Source organism: Meleagris gallopavo, chromosome 8, assembly GCF_905368555.1.
Source record: "Meleagris gallopavo chromosome 8, MGAL_WU_HG_1.1, whole genome shotgun sequence".
In the NCBI taxonomy this organism is placed as follows: domain Eukaryota; kingdom Metazoa; phylum Chordata; class Aves; order Galliformes; family Phasianidae; genus Meleagris; species Meleagris gallopavo.
In genome coordinates, this window is record NC_139411.1 from 32,617,706 (window position 1) to 32,632,497 (window position 14,792).

Here is a 14,792-nt window from a genome sequence, read left to right on the forward strand (position 1 = left end):
GCCCAGGCTGCACCATCCAGCTGTGTGCAAGGACGTGAGATGCAGCCCTTGTTTATTGGTGTGTCTCGGTTCAGCGTGCAACGGAAGAGAGCTCTCAAATGCTCTGACAGTCGTAGGTTGTTTTTGCCAGCTGTAGTAGAATTGGTTCCACAAAATGTGTCTGGCTAAAAGATGGCTTTACTTCCCAACTAGCAGGCAGCAGTTCAGTGCAGCTGTAGCTGTCTCCATGGCTGGCACCCGCTGCCCTCTTGGAGAAAATTGGGCTCTTTCAATTACTTTGGTTACTTACATTTGTGCAATCAGTTAAACAAAACTCCAGGGCTTATTCTTTCAAGCCTATGCCACAGAGTGTTACTTGCAGTAAGTTACAGCATCCTTCTTTCTGTATTGAGAATGAAGAGTGGTAAAGAGTGGTATTTACAGGAGAAAGTCAGCACCCAGTTCTCTCCTTTTTCTTATTAAAGGAGTTTTGAGAAAAAAAAATTGCAGCCTAATGCAGCTCTTTCATACCTCGGTTTCTTTAACCCTCTGCACTCTGCTCTGATAAAGGACTGATTATCCTTACATCTCATTCCTTATCAGCCTTCCCTGGCTGTGGTTGTGCTGCTCAACCATGTGCTGCCTAAAACTTTCAAACTGGTTCCCATCATAGAAAAGCTTCCCAAACGTAACCGAGAGCAACTCTTCCTCTTTGGTTTCAATTATAGAAATAATATCCAGATTAGAAATATTCACCCTCTGGCTGCAGCAAAATAATTTGAATGCACACCTGCTTGTAGGACCCTTTGATTTCTGTGGGCATATTTCGTTCATTGTCTCATATTAAAGCTAGAGGCTCTTTTAAAATCCAATATACCGTGCAGTGGTTTTGATCTGCAGGGACCATTGTGGTATTGGTAACAAGAGGCTGCAAATTGCATTTAAAACTTAACAGGTGTACACATTTAGGCTTTGTTTTGGATGATATCTTCTTATGTTGTTATTTCTCTCTTCTTCCATGAAATACTCATGTCTGTTGGAGGAATTGGTTGGAACAGGCTGTGGATGCCCCATCCCTGCAGGCATTCAAGGCCAGGCTGGATGTGGCTCTGGGCAGCCTGGGCTGCTGGTTGGTGACCTGCACATAGCAGGGGGTTGGAAACTGGATGAGCATTGTGGTCCTTTTCAACCCAAGCCATTAAATGATTCTATGACTAAATGTGCCTTATTTTGAAGGAATGTGGGTCACTGGAGCATGGTGCCAGGACTGGGGGCAGTGGGGTGAGGGGAAGGATGGGGGTGAGTCACCTCCAAGATGGTATCAGGTACTAAAGGCTGATGCTCTAAAATGGGGCCCCTAATGGTGTTCCATTGCTTGCAAAAGACAAATGAAGATGGATGAATATGAATTGTCAGTTTTTTTCTCATCAGCCTCTACAGCTATGTTGCAGGTAAAATGTCATGCCAGGAAAATGGTAATTAATGGCCTGAGCAATATTTATCAATTAAAGTGTTACTTGAGAGGTGTGTTTTGCCAGGCTGCTCTGCCTTGACTGATGTTACTGAGCAGCACTTTTATCCCTGTGCATGCTTAGTGTGGTTTCTGCTTTGTTCCCCCTTGCTGGCTGGGGGCTCGGTCACACCATCAGATGTAGCACATAACCCATCCCTGGAGGTGCTCAAGCCCAGGTTGGACGGGGCCCTGGGCAGCCTGGTCAAGTTCTAGTAATAGATATGATATCTACACAGAGGTGCCTAATGCTTAGTGTTTAGATGACTTTAATGTAGGAATTAGTTCAGTTGCCTTCCCCTCCCCACTTTAGAACATCAGAAGTGCACTGGAGAATTTGGTGGTTGAAGCAGCAACTGCTCTGGAGTCTCTAATCCATGTTCTCTCCTCTTTAAAGGAGGCTGCTGAAGGGAGGAAGAGATTAGTGAGGATATTTTGATCCCCATCAGCTTCAGCTTGAAGGATAAACACGAAGAATTTCCCCATCATTGTCGTGTTAATTGGTTCACAGCTTGATCCAAAGCTCCCTAAAGTCAATGAAGGTTCCTATTCTTTCCAACTGCTTGCATAAAATCGGCAGAAATGCTTTTCCCGGCACAGGCACAGCAGTTCAGACCTCAGTCGTGGGGCTTTAACAGCCTTCTCCCTCAGAAAGAGTAAAAGTTGCGTGAAGATTTGGTAAAAGCCTCTAAGAAGTGGTTTGTGGCTCTAAAAGGTGCAACTCAGAGCTCTGGCAATGCTGGCGGTGGTGTGGTGGCGGATGGGGCCATCCGAGAACCTTCTGAGCTCTGCCAGGCAGCCAGGTCTTCATCCCCATTGCTGCCCACTCACCTGCCCCACTCTTCCCACACTTACCTATGGGGATTTATGGGAGACAGCATCAGTGTCCCTTCATCCTGGCACTTCATAAATGGAGACTTCATACTCACTAAGAAGGGCAGAAACCCTGCATCTACCTGGACTGTGGGCAGGAGACAGCAATGTGTATACTGAGCCCTGAAGTCGTTAGGAAATTAAGCTGTATTTTTGTTATAACTAGTGACTAGAAGTTCTCGTAATTAGGGTATCATCCATCTTTGAGTGCTTTATTAGCACTGACAGTTACCTGGAGGCTCTAGCCAGACTGAGCACCAGCACGTTGATATATTGCCCTGTCCTGTCCTATTTCTGGTTTCTGAATGGCAAACCCTCTGCCCAAAGAGTCCCATCAGACCGATGGAGCACTGGGGTACAAGTAATGGAAGATCAAGCTTTTACTCTCACTCTGAAGACTGAGGCTATATAAAGCTGTATTTTCTGTTTCAGCCTTTTCCATCAGTCCTGTACAAGCGAGCCTTTAGTCCATGCTGTGCTCCTTTCCAGTGCATCCACAGATGTGGGGAGGGCTCAGTAGAGCCCCTAGGATCAACGTTTCTGTTGTTATCTGTGTCTCAGCAGAGCAGGTGAAATAGATGTACACGTAAGGACAGTGCTGTTAGAAGGTTTTCTATTTTCTCCTGCAGAAGAGGGGGAAGAAAGGCAGTATTTGAGGCTGGGAAGGGGACTGCTGCCCTCTTATGGCTTCCGAGGCGCACAGCGGGGAAGGGGCTGAGAGGAGCCCCCTCCAAAGGTCTGAGAGGCTCAGAGAGGAGCCCGGCTGCCCCCCCGACCCGGGGCTGGATGGGGGGATAGTCGCTCATGGCATACCTGGGGATTTCGAGTGCTTTGAACGAAAGGTGGAGCAGACAAGCCTGCGTTTTGGTGTGCTGTTGTGCACCCGCTCTGCGATGCCGATCTCCAAAAGGAGAACTTTGTGCTTTCTGAGATTTGCTGTGTGGCACTTTGTCTGAGTGAGTGTTAGGTGTGTGTGTCATGGGAATGTCCCACTGCTGGTGTCTGGGGTGTGTGTCTGTGGGCAGGAATGAGTGGTGGTGCAGGTGATGGGTCACCCTCCCACACGTCAGTGACTGATATGCTAATAATACCAAATCTGGGGACAGGGGTTTAATTGAGTGTAAACACCTCGTGTCACTTGACACAAATTTTAGGAGGCCAAAGGGGTGATGTTTCCTCTAAAAGCAAAAATATGGAAGGGTTATGTGCGTTATCGGTGAGCCCTGCTTCAGCACGGCGTGGCTGCAAAAATCACAGTGTGTTCTCCAGCAGCACTTCGCTGCACATAGCCCAATTCCCTGAGGAGCATCAGTGTTACTCATAGGAGTGTCTGTCACCACACAGACCCCATCACCTAGAAAAAAGTGGGTTCTGAGCCACTTTTGTTCAAGAACATCCAGAAGAAGGACGCTTAAATTTGGACCAGATGAAAGACTTGAATGCTTGCAGTGCATCTCTCCAAGTTGATATTGCTCTGCTTGGGGTTCCCTGCAGCAGAGCTCCCCTGCAGATGCCATCTGCCCCAGTTGATGCTGGCTGCAGCCGGGACCCACGCATGACCTGTGTGCCTGCGAGGGCACTCTCTCATGCCGTCCTGTACATTTTCATGCAAAAATTCCTCAAGCTGCCTTTATACTCAAATAGATTTCATAGGTCCCATTTGCAGAGGAGACACCTGTAGAAAAAGCTGAGGTTGTGCATTTATCCCCATCGGTGTGACCAGATCTGACGTCCTGGGGACGCGCTGCCACCTCACCCCATGCTGGTTTGGAGCTCTGCCCCGTATGGCCAGAAAGGTGATACTGACTTTTAATTCTGATACTTCCGTAATAAAAGCCATTACCGTACTGGCAGTTTGATTTAGAATGGAGATGGTTAATTCTGGTGGTTCCCTCATGCTTTTAAATAGCACGAGCCGGATGGCTCTTTAGCAGAACTGCTCCTGGGGGACAGGAATTGGTTTTATTGGCGGCGCTGCAGCTGATAGCAGCACTGAGCAGCACTGCTGTGCTCTGCTTCCTGCTGCTGAGGGCTCTGACCACGCTGTCACAAGGAGAAGGAGGTGCTGGCACCAGGCGTTACTCTGTGTGTTATGAACTCTTTTCTGTGGCTGCTAATTGTTAAGGTCGTTGGTAATTTACTGCGTGTTGAGCATCTTGTGTGTTTTCCAAGGAAAAAGCTGCTGCTTTTTTGGCAGCTCTGCAGCAGAACTTCTCCGTAGGGTGAAACTTTGAGTGAAGCATAGGACTAACAGAGATTTGGGGGAAGTAGGAAGCAGAGCTGCTGTGGCAATCACCTGCTATCAAACAACCCTGGCTGCAGGACGAGGATTCGCCTCACTCTTTCCCTTGGCCCGGCACTGCACCTCCACTGCTGGCAAGTGATGAATGGGTAAAGCTACTCTGTTTAGATAAGGTGGGAGCTTGGTGCCGACAGCGCGTGCCCTTTGCCTCTTTACCTAAGGGTAGCTGCCAAAATCTGCTCTTGTTAGGAGAAGGAATGTACTGAACAGCTCCATTCATTTCAATTCCGGCTGGCTGGCAAGAGCCAGACTCATTCCTTTTTTATATCCTAAAAGCAAAACACAAGGCCGGTTTAGTGTTGCATTCTCTTTTTCCTTCCTCTGTAGCAGTGCAATAGTGTCAGCCCCTGCACCATCTCCTCTTATTAAGCTTCTCTTCAGGAAATGGATACCTGAGCCACCGGACTCCTCGCAGACAGCAGCACTCCTTCCCACGCCCCAACACCCTGCAGGCAGCAGCTCTGCACAACTGCACAACAACAAGGAGCCCTGAAGCGATGCTGAGCCGCTCCTTTTCCCAGCAGGAGCCACCTCTGACACCGCTCTGTTCCACCGACTTCATTTCTCTCCAAGCGAGCGCCTGATGGCAGCGTAAGTGCGCTGCCTGATGGGTGCTGGCGTGGTGCAACACTGACAGATGCACGCTGAAACCGTGTGAAAAATTTTGCAGCCAAAGCAAAACTGGCAAATGTTTGACTTGCTGCCAGCTGAGCTCGTGGGTGCAAAACATCTGATACTTGAACTGAAATGTTTACAGCAGGGAAAGTCATTCTAGGCATGGTTCTTGTCAGAGAGAGCAGATACCGGCTCTCATGGCACTGAGCTATCCCGTTCCCCAGGTCCTACAAACCCTGTTTTATGTTTCTTTGCCCTCATAATGCTTTTGTATAAGTGCTTAAAGCCCTCTTTTTTGGTTGCTTTCAAAGAGCAAAGCTGTGAAAAGCATAATGCTTTAATCCTGAAACTTTATTTTTTGTGACATAAATAGTGAGAGGTCACCTCTTGCATTGCATCTCCTCCTAGAGATGCTTTACTTCGCCTGTGAGCATCTCTTGCATCATAGGACAGATGCCAAGCATGGCTGTGATAGTCCTATTGCAAAGGAAAATCGTGCAATAAAACATTGTTCTTGTAGCTGCAGAGGTAGGAGAGGAGGAGCAGAAGGTGCTGGTTGCTCTGCATGGTTTAGTACCGTCCTGGCCCTTGGATCCCAGGCTGCACACACGATCGATGCCAATGCCTTCAATCTTCCCATCATCTGCACCCAATGGGCAGCGATGCATTCAGAGTAACACACACCCAGGGCAGCCATGGCAGCCCTGCTCTGTGTTACAACAGGTCCAGGAGGTGGGAGCTTCGTGGGGCACTCAGAAAGGCATCCGTGGGGTATGAAGGAGTGAGCTGGCCCTGAATCCTTTGTGCTATGGCTTTCCAAGCCTGGGCCATGGCTGTAACAGCCTCTTGGCCGTGTGGGGCTGGTGGCTCTTGGTGCCCCTTTCCTTTAGGGGAGAGTTTCTGCTGATCCCTCTGGCTACAAGCAGTAGTTCATCCTGCAGGCAGGTGCTGGTGTTGAGTGCTTCTGCTCAGAGGTGCTCAGGCAGCGTATTTCCAATGGGAGCTGATAGATGTTACCCAATATCTTTCATCAGAAAAGCAAAATCAATCTGCTTTGAAGAAGCAACAGGTTATTTTGTTAATTGAGCTATGCACGTAACTTCAATCTGAACACAAAAGATCAGTCGGGATTGTCCGTATTAAACAGTCATTTTATTTTAGACCCTCTTTTTGGTGATGTTCTTAAAACAGAATGACATCTTTTGATGCATTTTCAATCGGCCTTTCCTGTTCTTTCTTCTTAGAATATCTTGCGTGGTCGTAGAAATAGATGATAATAATAGTAACGATGTTGAAAACGATGCTGAGCAGCAGGATCCAATAGGAGTACTCATACCTGTGTTCAGATCCGCTGTGTGTCAGTGACAGGGAAATACATGTGATGGCCAACTCCACAGACATGTCATTGCCTTCCACATTCACGGGAAAAAGTATCATGACCAAAAGCGTGAGGATTCCTGGAAAATAAAAGCATGACTTTTAGAGGTGGATCTGTAGTATTATGTTAGAAATACTTGTACTGAGTAGCTCTGTAGGTCGCTACTTAGGAATATTCTCCCTAAGTTAGTGTGGATGCCTGTAGAACAAATATGATCCAGTATTTTCTGTCGTTAAAACCTGAGGATGTCAGTACCCAGTGCTATTGGTAACTACCTTCTGCTAAAATTAATGGATTCATGCTGGCTATCCTCAGCTAAGGTCATTTAATGTTATTTTGTCACTGAATTTAGTGCTGATGCATATAATATATTCACTCCTCAGGTGACTTGCAGGCGGCCTACTTGATATGACCCCAAATTTATGGGGTATGTGGTACAACAAGTGGATGAGACCCCGAGCAACTGCTATGGGCTCAGAGTTGGCAGAGCTCTGTGAAATAGCTTGGGCTTAACAGCCTGGAGTTCTTTCCTACCCAGCCTTTTCAATGACTCTGTGACGACCCAAAATGAGATCTCTTGCTGGATCTGTATCTATTTCCCACATCCTCCTTAACATACATCAAATTCTGCCACTTTGACAATTAACCAAATACTGCTTTTATTTCTTTGCTCTCACAGTGCTAGCGGAGAGATAACAAATGGCCACTGCTGAAAGTATTCCCACCCTTCCCTCCAGGCACACCGTGTTACCACTGCTCCTGCTGACATTGGGCTGGGATTTAGCAGGGAGGACACGGGGATTTCAGACCATCTGGTACAAAGATTAAGAGCCTTCAAGATACACTCCAAATGATGCGTGATTTTTTCATCAAAATATGCCCGTGGCAAAATCAGCTTCTAGGTCACAGCTCTTAGAAGGCTGTAAAAAGTAACTGCGATCCTCAGCCAACGTGTGGGGTTACTTTCTCATTAATACTTAGTTTGGCAATCCCATAATTCTTCCATTTTGGGTCCAGGCTTACAGATTGCAACTGCAGCAATGTGTGTTAGGAGCCAGCTGCAAGGGGATGGGGGCTGTGCCCCCAGGAGCTGTTTGGCAGAGTTCATGGCTCTGAAACTCAGCATCTCCACCATTTTTTTTTCTGTTTAGGGAAAGTTGAAGCATATTTTGATCTCCACAAGTGCTTTTTAAGACAATGAAATGCATTTTACTGTGACTCAGGCCTTCTGTCCATCCTCCCTTTGATGTTAGTGCTGTTTTAGACGTATTCGGTTCAACATATGTTTCAGAAACAAAGCTGCAGTCCATCCTATTGATGAGACCTTAGAGGACTATTTCACAGGTAACCCAGGAAATGTTATGCTGTAAATAGCATGAAATAGTGGCACAGAATCTTTAAGGGGTTACAAATTGCTCAGTAGTCACATCCAACAGGGACACTTCTCAGTTCTGCTTTGATTCTGCATTCATCCAGAGGGTCGTGAGGCACTGGAACAGGTTGCCCAAGGAGGCTGTGGATGCCCCATCCCTGCAGGCATTCAAGGCCAGGCTGGATGTGGCTCTGGGCAGCCTGGGCTGCTGGTTAGTGACCTGCACACAGCAGGGGGTTGGAACTGGATGAGCATTGTGCTCCTTTTCAATCCAGGCCATTCTATGATTTGTTAGCTTATTCTATTCTCCTTGGTGTATGTCATGCATGAAGTGATTCTGCACCTGTTGGGGCTCTTCCACTTTGCTGCCAGAAAATCCAGCCTCCTACAGACTGATGCTGCTGCTTGACCAGTAGTTAAGCTAATTTTCAGATATCCTAGCAGATATGGTTAAAAATAAATCCAGCTGAACAGCTGGCACAGGTTTCTCAGAGAGGTGGTTGTGTCCTGACCTGCAGATATCCAAGGTCAGGCTGGATGGGGCTCTGAGCACATAATGGAGCTGCGAGTGTCCTTGTTCAGTGCAGGGAGGTTGGACCAGATAGCCTTTAGAGGTCCCTTCCATCTCAATCCCATGAACACATTTTCAGTTTTTTCATCTTATGAATATTTGAGAATATTTATAAGATGAGAATCTATGGGAATCTAGAGTTATCTGTATGGTGGACACAAAGTGGTCAACCTGGACACGTTACTCACCACTTATGGTGTTCCAGGTATAGACTCCGATGGGTCCCAGGAAGGTCTGGTAGGGGTTGCTCACAGCATTGGTGCACGTAAAGCCAGAGCTCAGCAGGGAGCTCAGCAAGATGAGAACCAGAAGCACGATGATGGCCGTGTTGATGCTTTTCGTTCCACTGCTGCTCAGAGCATCTGCAACTGGGAGAGAGAAGGTGCCCAGGGTGTTTAAAATGTGCCCAGCAGGTCAAGGGTGACTGACAACTAGCTAATTGTAATTAAAAGCTAATAACCAGAGATTTGGTTGAGCTGTAGAGATGCAGCAGGAGCAGTAGGTTTGGCTGCAGCATATAAGCCCAAATCTGCAATGGGATGGAGGTATCTTAGCCTGAAAAAAGTGCATGCCTACTAATCCAACTGGCACAGAAACCTGTGGGTTAGGTAGCAAGCTACTCTTTCTTAATGTTTCTGAGAATGTTTCATCTCAACAAGGCCAGGCAGAAATTCTATGCTAAGCCTGCCAGGAAGCTCACTGCTCCTGCCCGTCATCCCATCCCTGCTGGCTTTACAAACATTTTAAGTCTGGTGATTTAAAACTTGGTTTCCACTGCAGATTATTATTTCCTTTCAGTGCAGCCGCAGTCCTCTCATGTGGAGTAAATCTGACCAGGGAAACAGTTCCTAAAAGTCCAGCAGCCAGATGTGTTTGTAGGACATCCATGCACGGATGGATGACAGGGCTGGACACTGAGCTGGTGCTCGTATCCTGCTACATCTCCCATCTACCTCTTGCCTCATCCCACAGGAAGAAGTAAGTCTGGGGAAAGTGTCTTCTGCCCTCTTTTAAAGGAAAGGAGCAGCTTCCTGCTTTTTGTTACCAGTGAGGATGAGTGCATCTCAGGGCTCTCCAAACCCACAAAAAGCAGGCAAGGAAGCTCACAGTTAGCACCTCTGCCCCCTGCTCCAGCTTGCTGCAGTCCTCCTGTGCAGGTTGTTGCTGTTTCTGTAGCTGTGTGCATGGCTGGCCCAATGCACTTGGTACATGCAGTCAGTTTCTCCAGGACTGTAATCATTTTTACTGTTTTACCCACCTCCTTCCAGTTATTTGATACCTATGCGGATAACGCAGCACGCCCAAAGTGCCATTGCAGCAGAGCTACGCTGAAATATAGTATCCTCCTTTCAATTTAAAGCTTGAGAAGGCAATGTAATGTGCCTGAGGCTGCCTGAACCTATAACAGATCTGACATCACTGCTGTCATGCTCTGCTCAAAAAGGCGTCGTGATAGACGGCCATCTGCAGGGAAACTTCCCCTCTGTGCTGCTCTTCATGCAAAGCCCTGACTGCAGTGTTCAGCTAGCATGTGGATTGGGGGAATCATAGCAGTAAAAAGAACAAAACCGTAATAAACAGCCATAAAAGGAAAATAAACATTCAGAGCAAAAAGAAGAGCTGCTGGAAATAAATTAGAAGGAGAGCTTTCATCTCATTTAATGTTTTATTTTTAGTAGAAGTTAATTTGGGTTTGAACGAATGGCAGGTAAGGATGCGTTATGGAAATGAGATGCAGATTTAAGCAATTCTGCTAGAAGAAAAGGAAAGGCAGGCATTCAGGAGGCATTGCTCAAGGAAATGGAGGTGAGCACAGCAGAGCTGTACCAGTGCGTGTGCTGAAGCATCCTTAATGCTGCTGGCTGTTGCCTACCACAAGGGCCTGAAGCAGACAGCTGTGTATGATTTCCCACTGGCAGCCTCCCTTAATTTTATCCCTGGGAACATTTCCAGAGCTGACGGCTGCAGCCCCTCATCGCACTCCTTTTGTCCTAATGGCAAGCCACCACTCATGGGATGTACTTCTGCCCGACTCCACCTGTTGCAAGCATTCCTCCAGCAGCACAGAGCTGCAGAAGGTTTGAAATAAAATGCAACTTTCTCGTTAGCAGACATTTTTCCAAACAAGACAGGCTGTGCAAACTAAAGGACTCTCCGGTAGCTGATCTGCTTGAATGTGACAGAAATACCCCCTGTGTCAGGGTAGAACAGCCTGAGTGCAGAACGAAAGCAGAGGGCTGTGCCTCCACCAAGTCTTTCATATTTCCCTCTACCTTCTTGTCCTCATCTGTAACTCTCATATGGTCAGATTCAATTTCCCAAACTTTCCACTTGCCACAGGGTCCCACCAAGGACCTGGAAGCTGATGAGAACTTTGCTGAATATCCAAGCGCCAGCAGTATTCAAGCATTTGTTCTGTATTTTAAAAGGTAGAAAAGGAATCAATTCCTCTGTGCCATAGTGGACTTCTGAGATTTCCTGGAGTGCTGCTGATTGCTGGGCTCTGGGTGTGCCTCTGCACCTTGCTCACTGCTCTGTGGATCTGACTTGGAAACGAGCACAGCTGTCACTGTTGCATGAAAAGGTGGTTCGTTTCTGAGGCAAATCTTTAAAGCAGCTGATGGAGGCTGTAAGGATTTAAGTTGTTAGCTAATATCTGTGTTTGGCCAGGTTCTGAGCATCTCCAGGGCCTCTGGAGCAGCCCAGATGTTTTGTTGCTTTGTTAAGCTTAGCCATCGTGCACTGTGTGCTTGTAGAATCTGTATTTCTTTGTTTTTCACCTTTAGGCTCTGAATTTCATTTTGATGGTATGGTATCCAAATGATAATATTGCCTTTGCAAAGGCTCAATGTCAAATGAGAGAAATCCTACCGTCCTGGGACAGCCTATTTCCTATGTTCCTATAGGAACAGGTTGCCCAAAGAGGCTGTGGATGCCCCATCCCTGCAGGCATTCAAGGCCAGGCTGGATGTGGCTCTGGGCAGCCTGGGCTGCTGGTTGGTGACCCTGCACATAGCGGGGGATTCGAACTAGATGATCACTGTGGTCCTTTTCAACCCAGGCCATTCTATGATTTCAATTTAAAATCAGTATGCATGCAGGTCTGTGAAGTATTTCTCCTGCTTTAAGAATGTACAGAATCCTACTTAATACAAAGCATGACAATCATGTCTAGTACAGGACCTAACAATTAATTTCAAATGAGCTCATTTTATCTTGGAGACATGACTGACATAGCTAGTGAGGGATGCAGCCATGTCCATAGTTAGAGTACTCAGGAAGCATCTTCTCAGCAGCTGTTGAAAACAACGAGCAGCTCCTGAAGCTCAACTGATTTATCCACCTATAAACGGTGTGTATGTGAGAACTGCAATGACTGATTCCTAAATGATGAGCCCAAAAATTTAAATCTGAAGGAAGACAAACTACAGTGATGACTACACATATGTGGACAGTGCAAAGAATTGATGGGATGCTTGGCAGGCCCTGGGGTTTGGTTGAATTCATTGCTTTACAGGCAAAGGCAAAGCACACCCCAAACTCCTGCAAGCTCGCATCCTCTGCTGGCCCTGCCCAGCTCCCCATGGGCAGAGTCCTGCTTTCATGCAGCACCCTACTCAAATCAGAAAGAACATACCTGGATGGAGCAAGGTGCAGTGCCTGAGCCACCTGGTGTGGGCAGGTATAATCATATAGAAGCATTTTTGTAAATGCATATTTGTTTTTCTAAAACTACTTTGATTATTCTGGTATGACAGAAAAAAACAAGTCTGAATGACTTGTGATTTAATAGCTGTTGGGCATTGACCTCAGTATATACTCTGTTAGGAATGCTGCTGCACTCAGCTTTTTCATCACAACATAATCATTGCAATGTGAACTGACATCCACAGTATAGCTCTGTCACATTGCTAATTTGGGTGCCTCAGGTGTAATTTTCATACTAAATTCAGGTGGGAAAGAGCTGGGAACCATCTGGATGTTTAGATCAGCTGTGCTCTGCCTGGGAGGGTTTGTCTGCTCCTGGTGGTGGGACATCTCACAGCCTACCAAAAAACAGAAAGCCTTCTTCACGTTTCAAAGCTATTTGACCTACTGTCCCAAAAGACACCAGTGTTTTTTCTGACTGCCTTCTCTGCTCTTTCATATGTGCTTGTGTGAGTGTTGTGACTTCAAACCCAGAAAATGAGTGCAAATCCTTGTACTTTGCAGCAGCGTCCAGACTTAGCTAACTCGGGCTTTTATGAATATTTCTGTTACTGTCAGCAGAGCTCCTTGTGCATAGAGGTAGTTGTTCTGAACTGAGATCAGTATGCAGCCTGTGGTTGCATTTGGTATGCATCACTTCTTGTTGCTGTGCTGCCTTTTCTCATGCTTTCTTTCTCATACTGAAGTGTTTCACACTTCTGTAATACCTTTCTCCAAGGTCTTGCTAGGTAAGCCCTATTCTTTTTTCCCCTAATTTTTTTTTCCTTTATTTTTTCCCATGTAGCATCTCTTTTCCCTTGTCTCTCAATTGTTCTCTCTGTAACTATTCAACTATTTTTATTATTTTCCTCCTCCTGCTCTTAATTTTACCATTGAGGATAAATACTGAGAACTGCAAATGCAGGAAAAAAAAATAAATAAATAAACTGGGCTACATAACAACAAAATATGAACAGCCTACAGCTTTTTGCTGAAGTGCTATTTAAGAACCTCAGTCCAAAATCTTGGAGACAAAGAGTTACCTGGAAAAGGTGAGGTCAGCTGTGCCTTTGGTGAGGGCCTTATAAAAGATGACAAGCTATGTCATAATGCTTACTTCACAGATGAGTGATTAAAAGAAATGAGCAAGGGTAGGTTTTGAAATACCACATGCTTCACTTTAATAGTATCACTTAGAAATGGGATGGGGTTCTCTTGAAAGAAGAAATAAAACGAGTATTTTCCTTAAAGTCCAGGTCTGCCAGATACACAAACACCATCTCTGTCTAAATTATCTTTACGTGTTTTGCTCTTCTCCCTTCAGTGATTTCAGAACCTTTCTCTATACAAATGATGCTAATTTGATCATAGCCAGGCAAAACGTTTTAAATCAAACGATTAATTTAACATAATGAAATTTAAAGGAAGCCAAATTAGTTTTGTACGCCTTTAATGAAATGCTAATAGAGTGTTGCATTCCTGTTTGTCGCTGAAAGCTTCCGAAAATTAAAATCTGTTTGACACAAATTCTGATCCTGTATTGTTTCCTCCTTTGGAGGCATTGGCTAAAGCCACACATCATCAGAAGTTGCCATTGGTAGCAACACTTCAGCATTTGACTGCCTTTCTTGGGTTTTATTTTATACCACTTCAAATCCTCGAGACACTTTGTAGATATTTTCGTGGATAATTTCATTAAGGTTGGAAAAGGCCTCTCAGATCCCCACGTCCAACCCCACCCCACCAGCACCATGCACACAAACCATGTCCCCGAATGGAACCACGGGGGAGTTATTAGGGTTGGAAAGAGCTCAGATCCCACAACCCAACCCCAGCCCACCCCCACCATGCCCACGTTCCTCAGTGCCACATCCCTGTGGTTCCAGAACCCCCTGCAGGCACAGGGACCCCCCACTCTCTGGACAGCTGTACCAGTGCATCATCACTCTTTTGGAGAAGTTTTTCCTAATACCCAACCTAAACTTCTCCTGAGGTTCTCACTGAAGGTCTTACAGCTGTAGATGAAGGAAGAAGGGCTGTTCCTGCACCCCTCGTGCCACCCAGGCTGGCGCCCACTGCCATGCACTACTCCTTACCTTGGAAATTGTCATCCAAGATCTGCAGCCCGGAGTTGATGACCTGAGCACAGGTCCCTTGAAAGAGCCCATACGTGAGGCTGGCGGTAGTGGTAGAGTTTGCTCCAGAGAATCTGACCTTGCTGTTCATCCACCCCTGCGTTCCCAGAACGGCACAAATGATGACAAAGGATGCAATGCTGGTGAAAAAAGCACCTCCATACATCAGTGTTTTCTGTCTGGTTGGCATTTTGGCTGGCAGATTTTCCACAGGTTCAGATTTCCTTCCCTTCGGCCCTGTTGGGCATACGGTTGTTTCTCCCTTTGCTCCCCGGAACCTGCTCTGAAAGTTATCCTGGTAAACTTTAAGCAGGCAGCAGCAGTATAAAAACGTAAAAGAACTGAACTTTGGTCTGGAGAAGAGGCGTTA

The 14,792-nt window shown here is 46.3% G+C and overlaps 1 protein-coding gene across 1 annotated transcript; it reads right to left on the reverse strand.

Moving 5' to 3' along the window:
* Positions 1-5,612: 5,612 nt before the first annotated feature.
* Positions 5,613-14,780, reverse strand: CLRN3 (clarin 3). The gene is made up of 3 exons (XM_003208238.5): positions 14,384-14,780; positions 8,789-8,968; positions 5,613-6,736 (listed from the first exon to the last, which is right to left on the reverse strand). The coding sequence occupies exons 1-3, from the start codon at positions 14,610-14,612 to the stop codon at positions 6,462-6,464; spliced, it is 684 nt and encodes a 227-aa protein (XP_003208286.1). The 5' UTR covers positions 14,613-14,780; the 3' UTR covers positions 5,613-6,461.
* Between the last annotated feature and the right edge of the window lie 12 nt (positions 14,781-14,792).